General features: G+C 38.8%; 1 protein-coding gene across 1 annotated transcript in view; it reads right to left on the bottom strand.

Annotated features, from left to right (window-relative positions):
• Positions 1-370: 370 nt before the first annotated feature.
• The window catches only part of MAN1A1 (mannosidase alpha class 1A member 1), a 188,465-nt gene continuing 168,726 nt past the window's right edge, over positions 371-20,109 (bottom strand). Inside the window, exons 9-13 of the mRNA XM_055433883.2 lie at positions 18,370-18,485; positions 12,043-12,262; positions 10,400-10,572; positions 3,827-3,942; positions 371-3,043 (exon numbers count right to left, since the gene is read on the bottom strand). Of these exons, the coding sequence (XP_055289858.2) occupies positions 2,917-3,043; positions 3,827-3,942; positions 10,400-10,572; positions 12,043-12,262; positions 18,370-18,485 (752 nt within the window). The 3' untranslated portion in view covers positions 371-2,916. The remainder of the gene's footprint in view (positions 3,044-3,826; positions 3,943-10,399; positions 10,573-12,042; positions 12,263-18,369; positions 18,486-20,109) is intronic.

Here is a 20,109-nt window from a genome sequence, read left to right as displayed (position 1 = left end):
GCAGCTAGAGAAAGCCCATGTGAGCAATGAACACCTAATGCAGCCAAAAATAAACAAATACCTGATAATTAGAAAAAAAGAACAAGAAACACGCTTCATGGTATTTCTGACGCCAACTCCCTGTCTCTACTCCATGTGCCGTGGTGTTCAACATATGTTAGATTCTTAACAAAAGTATCTGATTAACCAAAGGTGGTTATGTAACATTATTTGCAATCTAAAGTTTTTAATGGGAAAACTGTCCTTGCAACAGTTCTCTGGGTATGGTACGGAATCACTGTTAGGATTTAATATGTCCATTTGCCACGGTACATACTCATCCCAAAACATCCAAAAGCTTACTTAAATGGAGAAAAACATAACAAATGAGGAGATATATCAAAAGACTTTATTTACAATAGAGAAATTTTACAAATATAGTTTTTAAAAATTATGTGTCAATCTATTATGTTTCCCATAACATTAGAGATTTATATAAAGTTGAAAATGACACAGTGGATTTAAGTACAAATCAAAAACAATGGGAAGAACTACTAGTACATATGAAGGTGCCATGACAAACATCACTGAAGTTCTGTAAACTGCCATATAACTTACATGTGTATCGCACAATGTACACCAAAACATGTGCAGAAACAAAATTAAGTGCTATTTTAATTATTCACCTTTTGGGATGTGAAAACATATGTAAACATAATTGCACAGTTTTTGCTGAAAATGAATGAAAGACAGTCTCTACCTATGGACTTCAGTTGTTTAAAATAATTAACACAAAATATAACTATAATTAAATTACATCACCATAATAGTAATCTCTTATTTTGCTTACATGATTGGTATTTTGGGTCCTAGGCTAAATATATCCATGTTCTAGAATTGAAATAACTTTGTTCTTGCTATTGGCTGGGCAACATGTAGTACAATCTTCTTGCCTATTTATATCAGAAAGCAAAAGGTATATCATAGTACAGTCCCATGTGTTCATACAACCTGATTTTAATACCCTATCTGCTGCAGAAATACCTATCAGCTTGTGCTCTTTCAAATCAGATTGAAAAGCAAAGAAAATAAATTATTTTAAATTGCTAGTTCAAAGACATTCATATGAAAGTTATAATCTAAACACATATGGCCCAGTTTTGATGAGAATCTTCTATACTTTGCCTTTAAGTTTTAGAAATAGCAGTCATGATGTCCTAAAGGACCTTTTCCACTTACTAACTTCACTGATTTATTTTTTGACATATACCAAAGAATAATATTGAAAAAAGGGGCAGGTCATATGTCTTCAGACAATGTAAATCTTTTGAAACGCTCTCAAAAGCTGAAATAGCTAAAACAACTAAGTCTATTGAGATCTAAGAAAATAACTGTTTTAAAAACTATTAGGCTGAAGCATATGAAATCAGTGATACTGAGGAATTTTTAAACTACAAATGCCTTAATTTCATATACTTCAACCTAATCTATGGGGTTGCACTGATCTATGTGACCGCTGTAGTTGAAAAGTACAGATGGTCAAAATCTCTGTACCTCAGTACACGCATCATCATATTAGCCCTTTCATAGGAATATATATAAAATATGAACCAATATGATAACCAAATCTATTTCTGGGAAAACAATTCATATCTCAAAAAATGTTTTGAAGAATCATTTAATTATAATTATTTTGATCTGCTACAGGACTGTAGAGGATTGGGAGTGTCCATTCCTATGCATTACTTCTAAGTGGAGATTGCCACGTTGAACTTAACCAGACAAAATATACTATATTCTAATTTGGCCTAAAAGTTTATTAGATTTTTCCTCAATCGACCATGAATAGACACATTACCAAAGATTCTTTGAGTTAAATCCTGCTTTCATAAACTGAAATGAATAATTTACTGTGTTTGAAAAAAGACCCTTTTCAAACCTGAAAAACCTAAACAAATGTAATAGTTTCTTTTTATCAAGAAAAATACATTAAAGATGAAATGCAAACCAAAAAACCATATGAGATACCCTCTGTCCAGAGAGTGAGCCCCGATTTCTTTACATATTCAGATAAAAGCAAAAGCTAACACACTAAAAGTTATACAATTTCCCTTTAAAAAATATAATTCGGTAATAGCAGAGCTCTGTAAAACTGAAAAGCTCACTTTGTTGTGTGGTGGAGAATGGAAGAAATTAACTAGTACATGATCCAGAGATGACACAGGGCATTTAAAATAAAATCTGAAAACTATTTCCCAAATTAGGAAACACTAATATAATTAACTGACAAAAATATACCATGGATCCGATGAAATGAGGTCAACAGGAGATGATCCTTTGGGGATGATATTCTAATTTGAATTACAACGTGAGTAAAGTATTCTAGAAGACATTCTATCAAATAATGATAGACCCGCATAAAGACACTGTCACAGTTATAAGATCTGTCTCTGGTGGTTAGACAAACCCGATTAAGATGAAATTGAAAAGGAAAAAAAGCTTTTTTATTATTTAATTCATTATTATGGCTTTTTGCAACATGGCAAAACATTACAGCTTAAAGCAGACATCATCTCCTCATAGAGGAGAAAAAAGTTTTGCAGTCAAATCAAAATTGTAATTAAGAGATCAAAGGTATACTGTTCTATTCAGTTTACTAAAAATAATACTACATCTTCATAAACTCTAGAGATAACAGATTACTTAAAAACAACAACAAAAAAGCCTTGTGATTCACTGGCTGAATAATAAAGGATACAGTAAGGAATTTAGGTCCATCTATATGTATGCTAATAAACACATAAGACTGCAAAACAATTTTAAAACTTAGAATAATCACAGATCTATTAAAAATTCATCATGTGCCTGATCACAAAAACAGAATTATTAAGGTATGTAGTGAAAGGAGTGGAGGAGAGTAAAATATAAAATGTCTTTTTATTCTCCATCGTCTTCAACTTTCTTTAAATTCCTAGAGAGGACAGGGAGAAGATGTGCCTCGGTGTTGAAGATCCAATGTTCCAGAGGAAGTAGATCATCATCAGAAAATATTAAGTACAAATATCTGGAAAGAGAAACATGGGTATGTGAGGCCTGAGGTTAGTCAGTGAAACCACAAAGACACAGAAAAAAACCACATCAGTGTCTCCATTCCCCTTATGGAGAAGTGTGGACAACAGGCACGTATAGCAAAACGTTAAGAAGCACACGCGTTAATGCTGAGGAAAAAAAGCTGCTGTGTGCTTTGGTCCGGTGGACAAGAACCATACAAAGCAGTCCCAAGGGGCTTCGCTGGTGGCTTAGTAGTAAAGAATCTGCCTGCCAACCCAGGAGACATGGGTTCAATCCCTGATCTGGGAAGATCCCACACTTGGAACAAATGAGCCTGTGTGCCACAACTACTGAACCTTTGCTCTAGAGCCTGGGAGCCGCAACTGCGGAGCCCATGCACCACAAGGACGGGAGCCCAGGTGCACGAGAGCTCGTGCTCTGCAACAAGAGAGGCCACCGCGACGAGAAGCCTGCTCACTGCAGCCAGAGGGTAGCCCCCGCTCACCACAACTAGAGAAAAGCCTGTGCAGCAACGAAGACCCAGGACAGCCAAAAACAACAACAACAACAACAACAAAGGTAGAACATGTAAAAATGTTAACGTTAAAAAACAAGGCAGTCCCAAGCTGCCAAACTTACACAATGGTGGAAACACACCCACACTGCCATGCATGTCGAATGCATTTCAGAAGCAGTCATGCTCGATATTATTTGAATGTGCTCATGATAAAGACAGCTAGAAAGGAGATCTGTTCAGGTATCTTGGTCACACGCACTGAGAATAACTTTTACTTACTTTAGTGTCTCTGCCAGGAAGAAGCTCTGCTGCACATCATCGTAGCTCTCCTTGTTGAAGTAAACATCCCTAAGGCCGGAATAGCCTCCTTTCACTCTGCAGTGTTTCTCCAGGGCCTAAACCGCAAAGAGGAGCGGAAAAAATGGTCGCTTTCAGGAAACTGGCTGTCACAAAGTTTTACTACTAGACTGTCATGTTTAAATAAAATAAGGATTTAAACTGACCGACTGTGCCACCCCATGGACTGAGGCCCACCAGGCTTGTCTGTCCATGGGAGTCTCCAGGCAAGAATACTGGAGTGGGTTGCCATTCCCTTCTCCGCTGGATGTTCCCGACCCAGGGACAGAACCCACGTAGGTCTCTTATGTCTACCTGTGTTGGCAGGGGGCTTTTTTTTTTTTTTTTTACCACTAGCGCCACCTGGGAAGCCCATGGACAGTATATCTCATCTAACTGGGAACACTTTTACATTTAATTTCGGAATAATTTTTCAGTGTTTTTTTTTTTTTAAACCATTTCTTCTTATGGTCTAGAGTAAGATTCGTCAAACTATAGACCATAAGGTATATCCAGCCTGCTTTTTGTGAATACAGTATTATGGAACCACAGACACACTCATTTATATATTATGTATGGCTGTTTTTTCACTACAGTGGCAGAGCTGAGTAAATGCTTATGGCCCCCAAGCCTAATTCTCTTTGGCTCTTATGGAAAGTTTGTTGACACCTGGTCTGGAAAGACTGTTAATGTCAACTGGGATTCTAAACCACCAGTTGAGAGAGTGTGCTGGACTGCTACTGTCATCAGAACATCTTATCTTTAAAAAATCGATAGCAGAGTACTAATGGGTGATATTGGTGACTGACAGATATAAAAGGAGAAAACGAAAACCAGTGGAAAAAACATGGCTGGCATCTATTTCTGAAATATATTTTTCTTTTCTTTAGACTAAGATGGAAGAAGATGGGACAATTGCACTCATCTCACACACTAGTAAAGTCATGCTCAAAATTCTCCAAGCTAGGCTTCGGCAATACGTGAACTGTGAACTTCCAGATGTTCAAGCTGGTTTTAGAAAAGGCAGAGGAACCAGAGATCAAATTACCAACATCCGCTGGATCATGGAAAAAGCAAGAGAGTTTCAGAAAAATATCTATTTCTGGTTCATTGACTATGGCAAAGCCTTTGACTGTGTGGAACACAACAAACTGTGGAAAATTCTGAAAGAGATGGGAATACCAGACAACCTGATCTGCCTCTTGAGAAACCTGTATGCAGGTCAGGAAGCAACAGTTAGAACTGGACATGCAACAACAGACTGGTTCCAAATAGGAAAAGGAGTACGTCAAGGTTGTATATTGTCACTGTGCTTATTTAACTTATATGCAGTGTACATCATGAGGAACGCTGGGCTGGAAGAAGCACAAGCTGGAATCAAGATTGCTGGGAGAAATATCAATAACCTCAGATATGCAGATGACACCACTCTTATGGCAGAAAGTGAAGAGGAACTAAAGAGCCTCTTGATGAAAGTGAAAGAGGAGAGTGAAAAGGTTGGCTTGAAGCTCAACATTCAGAAAACAAAGATCATGGCATCTGGTCCCATCACTTCATGGGAAATAGATGGGGAAACAGTGTCAGACTTTATTTTTTTGGGCTCCAAAATCACTGTGGATGCTGATTGCAGCCATGAAATTAAAAGACGCTTACTCCTTGGAAGGAAAGTTATGACCAACCTAGATAGCATATTAAAAAGCAGAGACATTACTTTGCTAACAAAGGTCCATCTAGTCAAGGCTATGGTTTTTCCCGTGGTCATGTATGGATGTGAGAGTTGGACTGTGAAGAAAGCTGATTGCCGAAGAATTGATGCTTTTGAACTGTGGTGTTGGAGAAGACTCTTGAGAGTCCCTTGGACTTCAAGGAGATCCAACCAATCCATTCTAGAGGAGATCAATCCTGGGTGTTCATCATCAAGGACTTATGCTAAAGCTGAAACTCCAATACTTTGGCCACCACATGCGAAGAGTTGACTCACTGGAAAAGACTCTGATGCTGGGAGGGATTGGGGGTGGGAGGAGAAGGGGGCGACAGAGAATGAGATGGCTGGATGGCATCACTGACTCGATGGAAATGAGTTTGAGTGAACTCCGGGAGTTGGTGATGGACAGGGAGGCCTGGCATGCTGTGATTCATGGGGTCGCAAAGAGTCGGACACGACTGAGCGACTGAACTGAACTGAACTGAACTACCCAGAGAGAGATCCTACATTCCTACCGCTGACTGACTACAAGTGAATATTATAGTCAGAGATGGGAAAAGACAAGGGATGGGCAGTGTGGGAATGAAAATTAGGTAACAAAGTTTTAAAAATAACTTGTCTTCCATGTGTCAAAGAAACCTGACGTTTCTTTGTATTGGATATTTGGATATTACACTGGTTTGCCTAACTGGTTCCCAGGCACAGTCATCTCCAGGAAGTTATTTTCTACTCACTGCATCCTATTAATTTTAATGACTATATGGTCAAATAAAGATTCCCACTGTATACAAACTCTTACTGGAAATCTGGTTCTAATTCACAGAATGTAGACAAAAATAATAAAGTGTAAGACTGAGTCCCTTACAATGTTTAATGAGATAAAGGAAACATGACTAAGATAAAGTTATTCTTCAGGTTATTTTTCAGTTTTCTTCTACAGGTCACAACTCTGTCCCTTTAAAAAAAAAAATCTGTATAATTATATTGCATTTTCCTCCCATTCAGCTCAACTACCAAGAAGATATGGCGTAGCTCTTGCCATATTAATTGAGAAAAATCTTCATCGGTGAGAAAAGCGTTTCGGAGGAAAGTATGGCTCTAAGAATGCAGAGCCTGGAAAAGGTGAGGTGGAAGGCAAAGGCAGGGAGCAGGAATGTGGTGCTGAGTGATCCACTTCCATCTGCAGACACTGATAATGAGGATATTGATTCCACACCCTAGGGCTGGAGGGCAGAAGGGAGACAGCATTGGTCGGGAGAAAAAGCATTTAATTATCAGGTGAAAGAAAATCTAAGTGGCAGGCCACGTGAACATGTCTCCTAGTGTAGAACTTTTAAAAGCCCTAGGGAACAGAAGAACAATCAACTTAAAAAAAAAAGCAGTTTCAATCATACTCTTAGTTTCAGACAAAGAACTAAATGGAGGGAAAGCCTGAAGAAAGGAACTTTCAGGTTCTATTATATTTTTCCTTCCTTCCTTTCTTGATAACTGTTCTGTTTGATAAAAAGTCAAATGCCAGATACATGGAGTAGGCCAAAGATTAATTGTAAAAAAGGGTAAAAAAATTAAGATTCAGAAGAAGTGGGTAAATTTGTTGTTATTGAACGTAATGGAATCCTATTTCCAGACATTTCCTTAAAAGAAGAATTTATCCACAAAATTTTTTCTTGATTTTTTCCCCCTGAAGTTATTTGGTAAGGTGATAAATTAAAGAGAGGGCCAGGCATGATAAACAGCTGACCCTCTTCCTAGAGGAATTTCTATGTGATAATGTATTAGTTGCTCAGTTGTGCTCAACTTTTTGTGATCCCATGGACTGTTCTGTCCATGGGATTTTCCAGGCAAGAATACTGGAGTGGGTTGCCATTTCCTTCTCCAGGGGATCCTCCCGACCCAGGGATCAGAAATTTCTATAAGCTCCTCCTTTTGTTGTAGAAAAAAAGAGCTGTTTTGGGGGCAGGCACTGCCCAAACATTTTCTGTCTTTTCAGTTCACTTCCGCGCCTCATGTGGTGAACCGGAGTAGTCAGAAACACAATCTGAGATTTCAGAGGCGGGGCCAAGTCCCAGCTCCAGACTGCCCAACTGTGGCCTCAGTTTTCTGGATCCAGGGAGCATCCTTTTTCTCAACATGAGGTTGTTCTGAGAACAGAACAAGAAGATGACACACTTGCTATCATTAGCGCAGTGCGGGCCTTTCAGAAGTTGAGAGAGGCCTGCCTGTGTGCGAAGTCACTTCAGTTGTGCCTGACTCCTTGTGTTCCTATGGACTGTATAGCCCATCAGGCTCCTCTGTCCATGGGGATTCTCCTGCAAGAATACTGGAGTGGGTTGTCATGCCCTCCTCCAGGGATCTTTCCAACCTGGGGATCAAACCCACTCCTCTTATGTCTCAGGCATTGGGAAGTGGGTTCTTCACCGCTAGGGCCACTGGGGAAGCTTAGAGAGGCCTAGCTACTTTAATATTTTGAGGTTTTTGGTAAATTAAAAAGAAAAACAAGGCGGGGAGAAATGCCGAAGAGGCATTTTTAACTTTCAAAAAATAAAAAAGCCTTCATGTCAAGTCTAAATTTTAAGACTTCAGAGATGTGAAGCTGGGGACAAGCAGCTCTCCTGGGCCCCATAACGGTCCCTGGTTTTACAGTTTCTCGACAGTGAAAGAGGCCACATACCCAGGATGCTTAATCTGATCAGAACATCATTTCACGGCCATCTTTGGGACTCTCAGCCCCTGGACATAGGTTCCTCCAAAAACAGAGCATGAGACATGGGCAGGATGCAGGGAGCTTTGCTTTTTATAGAGGTGACATCAGGAAGTGATCGAGCTGGTGCGAAAAGCGAAGTAAGGAAGGGAGGCGGGCCAGTGAAATACACAAGGAGCAGGTCACAGCTGTGTGCATGGGGGCCTGCTCCCGCCTGAAACCCTCTAAAGAGCCAAACAGAACGCCTCTCAGAATGATTCTTTGGAATAACTATTCCGGGATAGTGATGTATCAACTCCAGAAACTCAGTGGCCGAGGGCGGCCCTTGGGGCTACAGCCTCCCACATGTCCCAGACCCTGGCCAGCTGCCTCGTAATAGGCTCTGAGTCAGAACAGCTGAGAAGCACTGGTGCTGGACATGACTGAAGCTGAAGCCAGGACACAGGGAGGGCTGAGGGGACGGGACACAGCAGAAAGGGAAAAAGAGGTGCTGCTGTACCTTCTCAGTCTATGATCTTCATGGTTTTTCACAGAAGGCAAGAGGCCCCAGCACTTCCCCCGCCCCCCACTGCACTTCAAATTCTAACAGAAGTTACCACAGGCAAAAACAGGGAAATTCCTGTGTTGCGACACAAGCAAATAATTTGACATCATATGCTACAGTAAAATGAGTCAACAGATAAAAACCCTAACACATCAAACCAACCTTCATACCCTACAGACAACCCCCTCCCCAAGAACCAAGCAAATCAAAGCTTTCTGCCCACATGACAAACTACCATCATACAATTTTTTTCACACTTTAACATCTCTAAAATTGGCATGTCATAATTTAATTGGTATTGCTGTGTTTTCTTAATGGTATATAAAATAATGGTGTTTCTTATCAATTATGGTGTTTCATATTTGATGAAATGTTATCACTGAAATTTTTAATTTAAACTTATACTTGCAAAAGTGAGTGTTAACCTGAATTTCCTTGCTGGCCTATTGAAGACCAAAATAATTCCCAATTACTAAGGCTTAGCTGAACCTCAATTTAAATATACTTTTTATTCAGAGGAAAAAACATAAAGAAATTAGAACTACAACTGACTAACCATAATTAGAAAATTTTGCAAAAAAAAAAAGAGGCATAAAGATTTGCTATTACTTAAAATAACTGACAACTGGTGATAAGATACATACCAAGTGAAAAGAGTAATAAGCAAGATTCATCAACAGCTTCCTAAGATATTAGTTAAATTTTACATAAAGGCAATGCTCATTTTAGATTTTCTAAGAGAAGTTATTCCTAATGGTTTTAAAAGACAGCTAACTTTCTAACAAAGATTGCTAGACAATAAGAGAGTGTATTTATAATTAAAGCATTTGCCTGTTCTTATCCCCTGAATTTCCTCCCACTCCTTTTGAAATAATAGCTCTTAAAATTAGACATTGTTTGATGCATATCCTAAAGTGCACCTCCTCTAGCATTCAGCACACAAAGCGTTCAACAGATTAGTTTAGGAAGATGATACATCATGTTCAGCAGGAAGAGATCCATGAAATGCCAAGATAATCCAAATAACACACTGGATAGATAGAAAGCTTACAGATATTCCAAGGATTCTGAGACCTGTGTTGGAATACTCGTGTACAAAGTAGTTCTTCTATAGGTACTGTCTAAAAGTTAGATTTAAGTAGCTCATTTGCTCTAATTAAAAGCATATATTACCACTGTGATGCTCTAAGACTAAAAGTAACAATCAAACAGTGGTTTCTTGAAACACACAACAGATAAGGTTGACTATTCCCAAGTTGCCAGATATCCTTTGTGGGATTAACTGATCAATGTTTTTATAAACATGAGAACTTAATTTTATAATAGGTATTTCTAGATTCTCCTTCAATACCAGAGGAGGTATATTTATATACAAAAAGCAGAGCTGAAGACAGGGATGTGGGATGACTTAACTGAAAACACTCAGTCTTGAATAGAAAGATGGCTGGTCAAAGCTTTAAGCTTTAAGAATCATAGGAGAGTAAATATGCTAGATTGATAGGGATCACTGAGTATCCTTTCCACAAACATATTCCCATAAGAAACACAAGCAAAATAAAATGTCACCTCCACAGCTTCCCAGGCCCATTTCCTGTACTTTGGATCATGAGTCAGTCGCCACATGTACATGTAAGTCTCAACAACTTCTGGCCGTAAGATGTAGTATTTCTCGTTTTGCCTCGTAGCAATGGCTTCAACACCACCATCGAATCTGAAAGCTTCTGGTCCCAGTTTCACAACTAAAAGACATGCAGTGGGCACAGGATTATTGTCTCTGACAATGCTTAGTATCTATAACTTAAACGAAATTAAAAGATACTTCAAAACATTCAAGAGGGGTGCCAAAATGATCATTTTAAGGAATAGCTATAAACATTATATAATAAGCAATATTCAATATACATTTTTAATTTATCCACTGAAAAGAGTACATTTAAGAAAGTGGTAATAATCCTTTATTTCCTTGCATTTTACCACCATTTACTGAGTACTCACTGGGTCGGTGCAAAGCACCACCTTATTAGTGAAAAAATTAGTGTTTGAGAATTCTAAGTCATTATGGCATGAAGGTTATATAGTATTTGTGCATCAAACTTTTATAAGGCAGCAGCTAGACTCATCATATGGGGCTTCCCAGGTGGTGCCAGTGGTAAAGAACCTGCCTGCCAATGTAGGGGAAGACTTAAGAGACATGGGTTTGATCCTTGAGTCTGAAAGGTTCCCTGGAGGAGGGCATAGCAACCCCGTCCAGCATTCTTGCCTGGAGAATCTAATAGACAGGGGAGTCTGGTGGGTTACAGCCCATAGGGTAGCAGAGTCAGATACAAATGAAGCAACTTAGCATTCATGTAGATTCACTGTATATTTCATGGAGATTCTGGGAAGATTAGTAACAGTTTCAGTTCAGTTCAGTTCAGTTCAGTTCAGTCGCTCAGTCGTGTCTGACTCTTTGCGACCCCATCACAGCACGCCAGGCCTCCCTGCCCATCACCAACTCTGGGAGTTCACCCAAACTCATGTCCATCGAGTTGGTGATGCCATCCAGCCATCTCATTCTCTGTCGTCCCCATCTCCTCCCGCCCCCAATCCCTCCCAGCATCAGAGTCTTTTCCAGTGAGTCCTCGTCACATGAGGTGGCCAAAGTATTGGAGTTTCAGCGTTAGCATCAGTCCTTCCAATGAACACCCAGGACTGATCTCCTTTAGAATGGACTGGTTGGATCTCCTTGCAGTCCAAGGGACTCTCAAGAGTCTTCTCCAGCACCTCAGTTCAAAAGCATCAATTCTTTGGCGATCAGCCTTCTTCACAGTCCAACTCTCACATCCATACATGACCACGGGAAAAACCATAGCCTTGACTAGACGGATCTTTTGGCAAAGTAATGTCTCTGCTTTTTAATCATACCAAATTTCTTCTGTATTAGGACAGGGTCTCTCGCCCAATGTTATTTATGTAAAACAGGGTCAATAAGTTAGCCTTGACCTGTTCTGGCCTGGATTTTTGATTGGTAAACTAAGGGTAAATATTTTTATGTAGAAAAGCAATGCCTCTTAAAGTAAAAATGTAAATTCCTTTAAGATATTAATCATAATCATCAAATATTCATCAGGCACAGTGGATGTTCTTTTGATGGCAACAAATGGACAAAGTTACTTACTGAATGAAATAAAAAGCACAAAGATTATATATGAAGAGTAACAGGGACTCACAGGTGCGGTTGTAAGATTCGTGACAGGTCCGGGCAATTTCAGCCCCGAGTTGAAGGTAGTGTTGGGTCATTCCTTCAGGAGCGTCGTCTGCCCCAAGTGCAAACATGCCTCCGGCAAAGCAGGTCAGGTGGCCCATCTTGTGTTCCAGGAGGCCCCCTTTCCACTCTGCGATGTAAGTCAGTCCATTACGGGACTTCCGGATCAAGTGAGTCTCAATAGCCTGAAAATAAGACTTATTTTCAACATTTTGTAATCTTTTCTCAGATTTATACTAAAAACACGTTGTGGCTCAGATGGTAAAGAGTCCGTCTGCAATGCAGGAGACCAGGGTTTGATCCCTGGGTTGGGAATATCCCCCAGAGAAGGGAATGGCAACCTACTCCAGTATTCTTGCCTGGAAAATCCCATGGACACAGGAGCCTGGTGGGCTACAGTCCATGGGGTCGCAAACAGTTGGACACGACTGAGCGACTAACACATTTACTTTCACCACATTATATATATATATATATTCATATATACATAGAAAAGAATAAAACATCACTCACAATTTGAATTTGGTTCCATAAATACAATTCAACTTGAAATTTCATTTATTGCTCTTGAATATCTCCTCTAATCTATGCTTTGTTAGTTTGGTTAGTTAGAATTAATGCTGTTGGGCCAGCCCTGTAGGTTTTGCTTGGTTCCATGATCAAACACTTGTAGTCCTCAGACCAGAAAAGCTGTCTCCTTTACAAAGACAGGCCAGTGGTATAGTGGTGAGAACTGCTTTAATGCATTTCCATTTTCAAAAATAACACAAAGCACAGGCTCAGCTCTGAATAATGAACAGAGCATATTTGTGTATAAAACCCAGGCTAGTGCTATTACTCTTCCTTTCTCTCCCTTAGGCTTGAAAGAGTGGCAAAACAGTGGAGAAAAAGGAGCTGTTCTCAAGTCAGTCAGATTTTGTGTATGTATGTGCTTAGTTGCTCAGTCGCGTCTGACTCTTTGTGATGCCATGGACTGTAGCATGCCAGGCTCTTCTATTCATGGAATTTTCCAGGCAAGAATACTATAGTGGGTTGTCATTTCCTACTCCAGGGGATCTTCCTGACCCAGGTATCAAACCAGTGTCTCTTGCATCTCCAGCACTGACAGGTAGATCTTTACCATTGCTTGGTCTGGGAAGCCCCAGTTGCTTGGCTTCAAATTCCAGCACTGACATTTACTATCTGTAAACTTTGTGGGTACTTTGCTTACTGTATCTTTAAATCTCAGTATCCTGATCCATGAAATAGGAATAGTAGTATCCGTTGAGAAACTGCAACATTTTGTTTATAAAGCAGTCAGTACAGTGATAAGCACTTGATAAAAGCCATTTATTATCATCACATCACCACTGTGGTAACACGCGAATTAAATTCCTAATAATTCTACTAAAAAGGATATTAATATACGGTGAATAAGTATATATTTAAAAGAAAAAAGTTCTTTAAATTTGGGAGAAATGCTTTTACAAAAATGACTAAACATCTTTGGTTATTTCTGCCCCACAACTGTTGATATTCTTCTGAGTATATAAACAATATAAGCCTTATTGGGAAAAAACAAAGTTGTAGTGTAAGGGCTTGGCATTACTATTTTTATTACTTAAATAGGAAATATCCCCCCACACCCTCAATTATTAATACTTCTTGGAAGGAGAAGGGCTATGACTGTGTCGGTAACTTATAGTATCAAAAAAGAGATTGTAGGAAGCACATTTGAGAAAACAGGCATACCTTTTTTATTGTGCTTTATTACACTGTGCAGATACTGTATTTTCCACAAACTGAAGTTTTGCTGTGACCCTGTGTTAAGAAAGTCTATCAACATTGTTTTTCCAACAGCATTTGCTCTTTTCATGTCTCTGGGTCACATTTTGATAATTCAAAATACTTCAAACTTTTTCAGTATTATTATATTCATTATGGTGATTTGTATCTGTGATCTTTAATGTTACTATTATGACTCACTGAAGACTCAGAAGATGGTTAGTATTTTTAACCAGAGTATATACATTGTTTGCTTTATACATACTGTTATTGTACACGTCGGAGAAGGCAATGGCAAGCCATTCCAGTACTATTGCCTAGAAAATCCCATGGATGGAGGAGCCTGGTTGGCTGTAGTCTGTGGGGTCGCTAAGGGTCGGACACGACTGAGCAACTTCACTTTCACTTTCACACATTGGAGAAGGAAATGGCAACCCACTCCAGTGTTCTTGCCTGGAGAATCCCAGGGATGGGGAAGCCTGGTGGGCTTCCGTCTATGGGGTCGCACAGAGTCGGACACAACTGAAGTGACTTAGCGGCAGCATTGTACATGTAATAGCCTAGCTGCTGCTGCTGCTGGGCTGCCAAGTCGCTTCAGTCGTGTCCGACCCCATAGACAGCAGCCCACCAGGCTCTGCCGTCTATGGAATTCTACAGGCAAGAACACTGGAGTGGGCTGCCATTTCCTTCTCCAAAGCATGAAAGTGAAAAGTGAAAGTGAAGTCACTCAGTTGTGTCTGACTCTTCGTGACCCCATGGACTGCAGCCTACCAGGCTCCTCTGTCCACTGGATTTTCCAGGCAAGAGTACTGGAGTAGGTTGCATTGCCTTCTCTGTAATAGCCTGGAGTGTAGTGTAAATATAACTTTATATGCAAAAATTCATGTGAGTTGCTTTACTATGTTACTTGCTTTATTGCAGTGGTCTGGAACTGAACCCACAATATCTTTGAGGCATGCCTGTAGTATATACAGACAATTGTGATAGAGAAGAATGAATGAAAATGAATGCATAGGTAGATAAAACCTCCTTTACCTTTATTGGAAATAAACAAATGAAACCAAGATGGTAGGAAATAAATGAACACACTACTGTGCTCATTAACTGTGGTTAAGCTAATTTTATTGATGGTCTAGTTATTACATTAATATTTCATTCTTATTTAATGCAACTGAACGTCTTAGTTATTTACACTTCTCATAGCACAAATTGCAATAAAGTCCTTCAGGCAGATACTTGTTCATCACCCAAGAAATTATTCTTTCTACATGGCAAGAGTAATAGCTTTGAGCATGCATTAGAGAAACATTATTACCCTGTTATGGATCCTGAATAAAGTACTATATTATTTTTGGCATGATTCTGACCAAGTCACTATCTCTCAAAATAAACTACAGTGAAGTTCCAAGACTTTTGAAACAATGTTTGTGTGACAATGGGAAAATGTAAATAAATAAAAATGAGGAAAAATCAGTCTTCAGTGGTTTTAAAAAATATGTTGTGTCAAGCCTATAGAGAATTGATTAGGAAAAAAAGACTTGTATGTTTTGTGATTTCATCCTTCTATATTTGAAACAAATTAGTTGGATGTGCCTCTAGAATCCTAAATGCCTAATACATCACCTGTCTAGATCACTCTAATGGACCTTCTGGCAGAATGAGAATCTACCACCATGGATTCTTAGTATGGCTTCCAGATGAGGCCACATAACAGCCAGGTAAAAACTCAAAAGTTCTTGTTATTAACACAAACAAAAAAAAACATGCCACTCTGGGATTAAATGATTTTCAAAAGGCACTAGAAGCTAAATCTGATGGACTACATGTCCAGCAAATTAACTGTCCAGAACAATATTGCAAGGGATCCTCTACTTCATAACAATGATCTTTTAAAGTACAACCAGGTGGGGACAGTGGTAAAGAACTCGCTTGCCAATGCAGGAGATGTGAGACACAGGTTCGATCCCTGGATTGGGAAGATACCCTGGAGGAGGGCATGGAAACCCACTTCAGTATTCTTGCCTGGAGAATCCCATGGACAGAGGAGCCTGGCGGGCTACAGTCCATAGGGTGGCAAAGAGTCAGACACGACTGAAGAAACTTAGCGCGCACACAAGCAGCAAAATATAACCTGCACAAAGAAACCTTACTATGTAAGACATGACTACTTCTTCAAATCCAAAGTATAATTGCTCTAACTTTGCTTTCTAAGTTGAAAAACACAATATGGATTGAAAGTGTTTTTACTGATAAGAGAAAGAGGAAACAATTTGACTTCATTTGCTCTTAATGGATTTTTCTGTCAATGGTTTGTCTAAATACAATATGTTAAAAGCTGGGTGGGTATAGTTCTAGAAACCAAGGGAAGAGTATTTTAAAGTTGTCTTTCCTGGAACATCAAGATCTTAGGGGGCCACTTTAAGATTAGAATAATTAAAATGTCTGCCAGGACAGTAATTAAAAATGATATAATGGAAACCATACTGTATGCAGAACTCCTTGAGTTAAAACCTGAAACCTCATAGGAATGAAGAAAAAATAAATTTGGAAGAGGGCATATGGACCATACCCTATTCTTAAGCTTTTAATGTTTATCACGTGTCTTAAAGGCCGTGCGAAATGAAGGACAGTGTTCTAACTAAGGTGTCTGGTGCCTACATCTGAAATATTAAAGAGCTGTATCTGTTCTGTGTAGTGAAGTTCACTATAGACCTTGGAGGGAACCAATGTAATATTAACTCTAGAGAGAGGGGCTATATGTACGCATATGGCTGATTCACTTCATCACATAGCAGAAACTGACACAACACAGTAAAATAATTATATTCCAATTAAAAAGTGGTCATGGAAAAACTGGACAGCTACATGCAAGAGACTCAAACTGGACTACTTTTTCACACCATATATAAACATAAATTCAAAATGGACTAAAGACTTAAGTGTATGATCTGAAACTATAAAGCTCCTAGAAGAAAATATTGGCAGTGCATTCTTTGACACTGGTCCTAGAACTATATATATATTTACATGACTTCCTTGGTGGCTCAAATGGTAAAGAATCTGCCTGCGATGTGGGTTTGGAATATCCCCTGAGAAGGGAATGGCTATCCATTCCAATATTCTTGCCTGGAGAATTCCATATATCGTTTTTTGATCTGTCACCTTAAGGAAGGAAAATAAAAACAAACAAGGGAGACTAGATAAAACTAAAGAGCTTTTGCACAGTGAAGGAAACTAACAACAACAACAAAAAAATGAAAAGCCACTTACTAAATGGGCCAAGATATTTGAAAATATATCTGATAAAGGATTAAACAAAATCCACAAAGAACTCCTACAACTCAACAAACAACCCAATTAAAATGGACAGAAAACCTAAATAGACATTTTTCCAAAAAAGAGAGAAGACAGGGAGATGGCCAACAATCTCATGGAAAGATGCTCAACATCACTAATTATAAGGGAAATGCAAGTTAAAACCACAATGAGCTATCACATCACACCTGTCAGAATGACAATCATCAAAAAAACAACGGATAACAAGTATTGAGGATATGAAGAGAATGTGTTTGGTAATAATAACTCTGCATGGGGACAGATGGTTACTAGACTCACTGTGGGTGATAATTTCATAACATACACAAATGTCAAATCACTATATAGTACATTTGAGACTAATATCATACATCAACTACATTCCACTTAAACTAACACAACATTGTTAATCAACTATACTCCAATAGAAAATAAAAGCAAAAAAATTATTTAAGGAAACAAACATATATTTACCTAACACACTACTTCAGTTCAGTTCAGTCGCTCAGTCGTGTCCGACTCTCCGTGACCCCATGAATCACAGCACGCCAGGCCTCCCTGTCCATTACCAACTCCCGGAGTACACTCAAACTCATGTCCACAGAGTCGGTGATGCCATCCAGCCATCTCATTCTTCTCCTCCCGCCCCCAACCTTTCCCAGCATCAGAGTCTTTTCCAGTGAGTCAACACTTATTACACAGTAAATCCACAAATATTTGTTCTCCCTTATTCCTCTTCTATAATGACCTTTGAAAACTATTAATAATCGTCCCTTACAGATTAGGTTGGTTAGTTCAGGTTTTTATTTCAAAGTATTGTCCATAATTAAATGGAAGTAGCCATTAGGACTGTCTGTAATCTTGGGTAAGTTTAACTTACTTAATTTTTGGAATATAAATTCAGGATTTTACAATAATTTTAACTGTGACTTTAACAGGGAACTCACACTTGTGGAAGAAAAATACATCATTTTCAGATGTGTGAATCTTAACTGAGGTTTGAACCATGAAAAACTTTTAACTGCCCTATTAGAACTAAACCATATCAAGTATGATTATTATTGTTATAATTATACTAGCACATATTGAATTCTACCTAACTGAAAATATTTTGCAACCCACTCAGGTAGTATTTCATTTTTTCATTAAAGCTTGATTAATATGCAAGTTATAAGTTAGCTGAGTGCCAATAATGATTTGAATTTGTGTTTACCTTAATAGCATCAAAATACATTTTCTTAGCCTGGAGATCTGTCTTGTCAGACATTAACCATGCCTTTAGCAAATATTCATAAAAACTGTCTCCAAGTCCTCCAACTGATACATGATCTGCAAAAAGAAGGAAATGAATTTTAGAGTGATTCAGACTTTAATTCAGATAATGCAGTAAAATCACATCAGTAAGTAGGATGCAAAACCCTAAGTCAACAGCAAGTCAATGTTACATTTAAATTCCAACAAATCTCCTGTTTTCAGAAAGATATTCTGAAATGAGCAGATGTGCTATTAATTAATGTGATATACTTTAAATAATAACCAGTGTAGTTTTATAAACATGCAGATAAAAAATAATCAACCCTAATTCTAAAATTCTGTTTCATTAGAAAAAATACTAAATTAAAATGTTTCATTATATATACAGAAATTTTAATTGCTTTATCTCTCAGTAAGATAATAAACCATGTCAAAGCTATGAGTATCATCATATCTTACAAAAAAAAAAAAAAAAACCTGGCCTGAAATACAAACAGAAACTCCTCAGTTTTTTCTAATTATTATTATTTGATAGCTTTTGTAGTATTATCAATCTGAAGGGTCAAAATTCTTTAGGGGAGGGCAGTAAGAAAGAAGACAGGGCAGAAGTTTTTCTTCCTAATACAGTCACTCCTCTGTATCTGTGGACTCCCTGTAAGTAGATCCAATCAACTGTGGATTGAATACATGGAAAAAAAAATTCGAGGAAGTTCCAAAGAACAAAACTTGAACTTGCCACGCACAGCCAAATATTATTTTAATGGTATTTATACTGTATTTACATTGTATTAGGTATTAAAGGTAGCGCAGTGGTAAAAAATCTGCCTGCCAGTGCAGGAGACACAGATTTGATCCCTGGGTTGGGATGATCTCCTGCAGGAGGAAATGTCAAACCACTCCAGAGTATTCTTGCTGGAAAACTCTTCTGGACAGAGGAGCCTGGTGGGCTAGAGTCCATGGGATCACAAAAAGGCAGACATGACTGAGCAACTAAGCATGCACATGCACACAGGTATTAAAGGTACTCTAGAGATGGTGGGCTGCTGTCTATTGGGTCACACAGAGTCGGACACGACTGAAGCGACTTAGCAGCAGCAGAGATGATTTAAAGTATCTGGAGGATATGCATAGGTTACTTGCATATACTATGTCTTTTTATATAAGGGAATGAGCATCCATGAATTTTGGCACTGTGGAGTCCTGGAAGCTATACTCTACAGATAGGAAGGATGGTACTCCATTCCTATAATCCCCCTCCACTGTCATTTATTATGCTAGATCCGCTACATATGTTATAAACAATCCTGCAACTTGTAGGTAGGGATTGGGGGTGGGAGGAGACAGGGACGACAGAGAATGAGATGGCTGGATGGCATCACCAACTCGATGGACACGAGTTTGAGTGAACTCTGGGAGTTGGTGATGGACAGGGAGGCCTGGTGTGCTGTGATTCATGGGGTCGCAAAGAGTCGGACACGACTGAGCGACTGAACTGAACTGAACTGAATCCTCCTTAAAAGTGAGATAAGATTATTGTTATCATCTTTCTAAATTCCATATATATGCGTTAGTATACTGTATTGGTGTTTTTCTTTCTGGCTTACTTCACTCTGTATAATAGGCTCCAGTTTCATCCACCTCATTAGAACTGATTCAAATGTATTCTTTTTAATTTGGGGAGGGCAGATTCATGTCAATG

Source organism: Moschus berezovskii, chromosome 10 (genome assembly GCF_049115385.1).
Source record: "Moschus berezovskii isolate FMDL1 chromosome 10, NW_MosBer_1.0, whole genome shotgun sequence".
NCBI lineage: Eukaryota > Metazoa > Chordata > Mammalia > Artiodactyla > Moschidae > Moschus > Moschus berezovskii.
The sequence above is the reverse complement of the archived record's forward strand: the minus strand, read 5'-3'. Positions and strand labels throughout refer to the sequence as shown.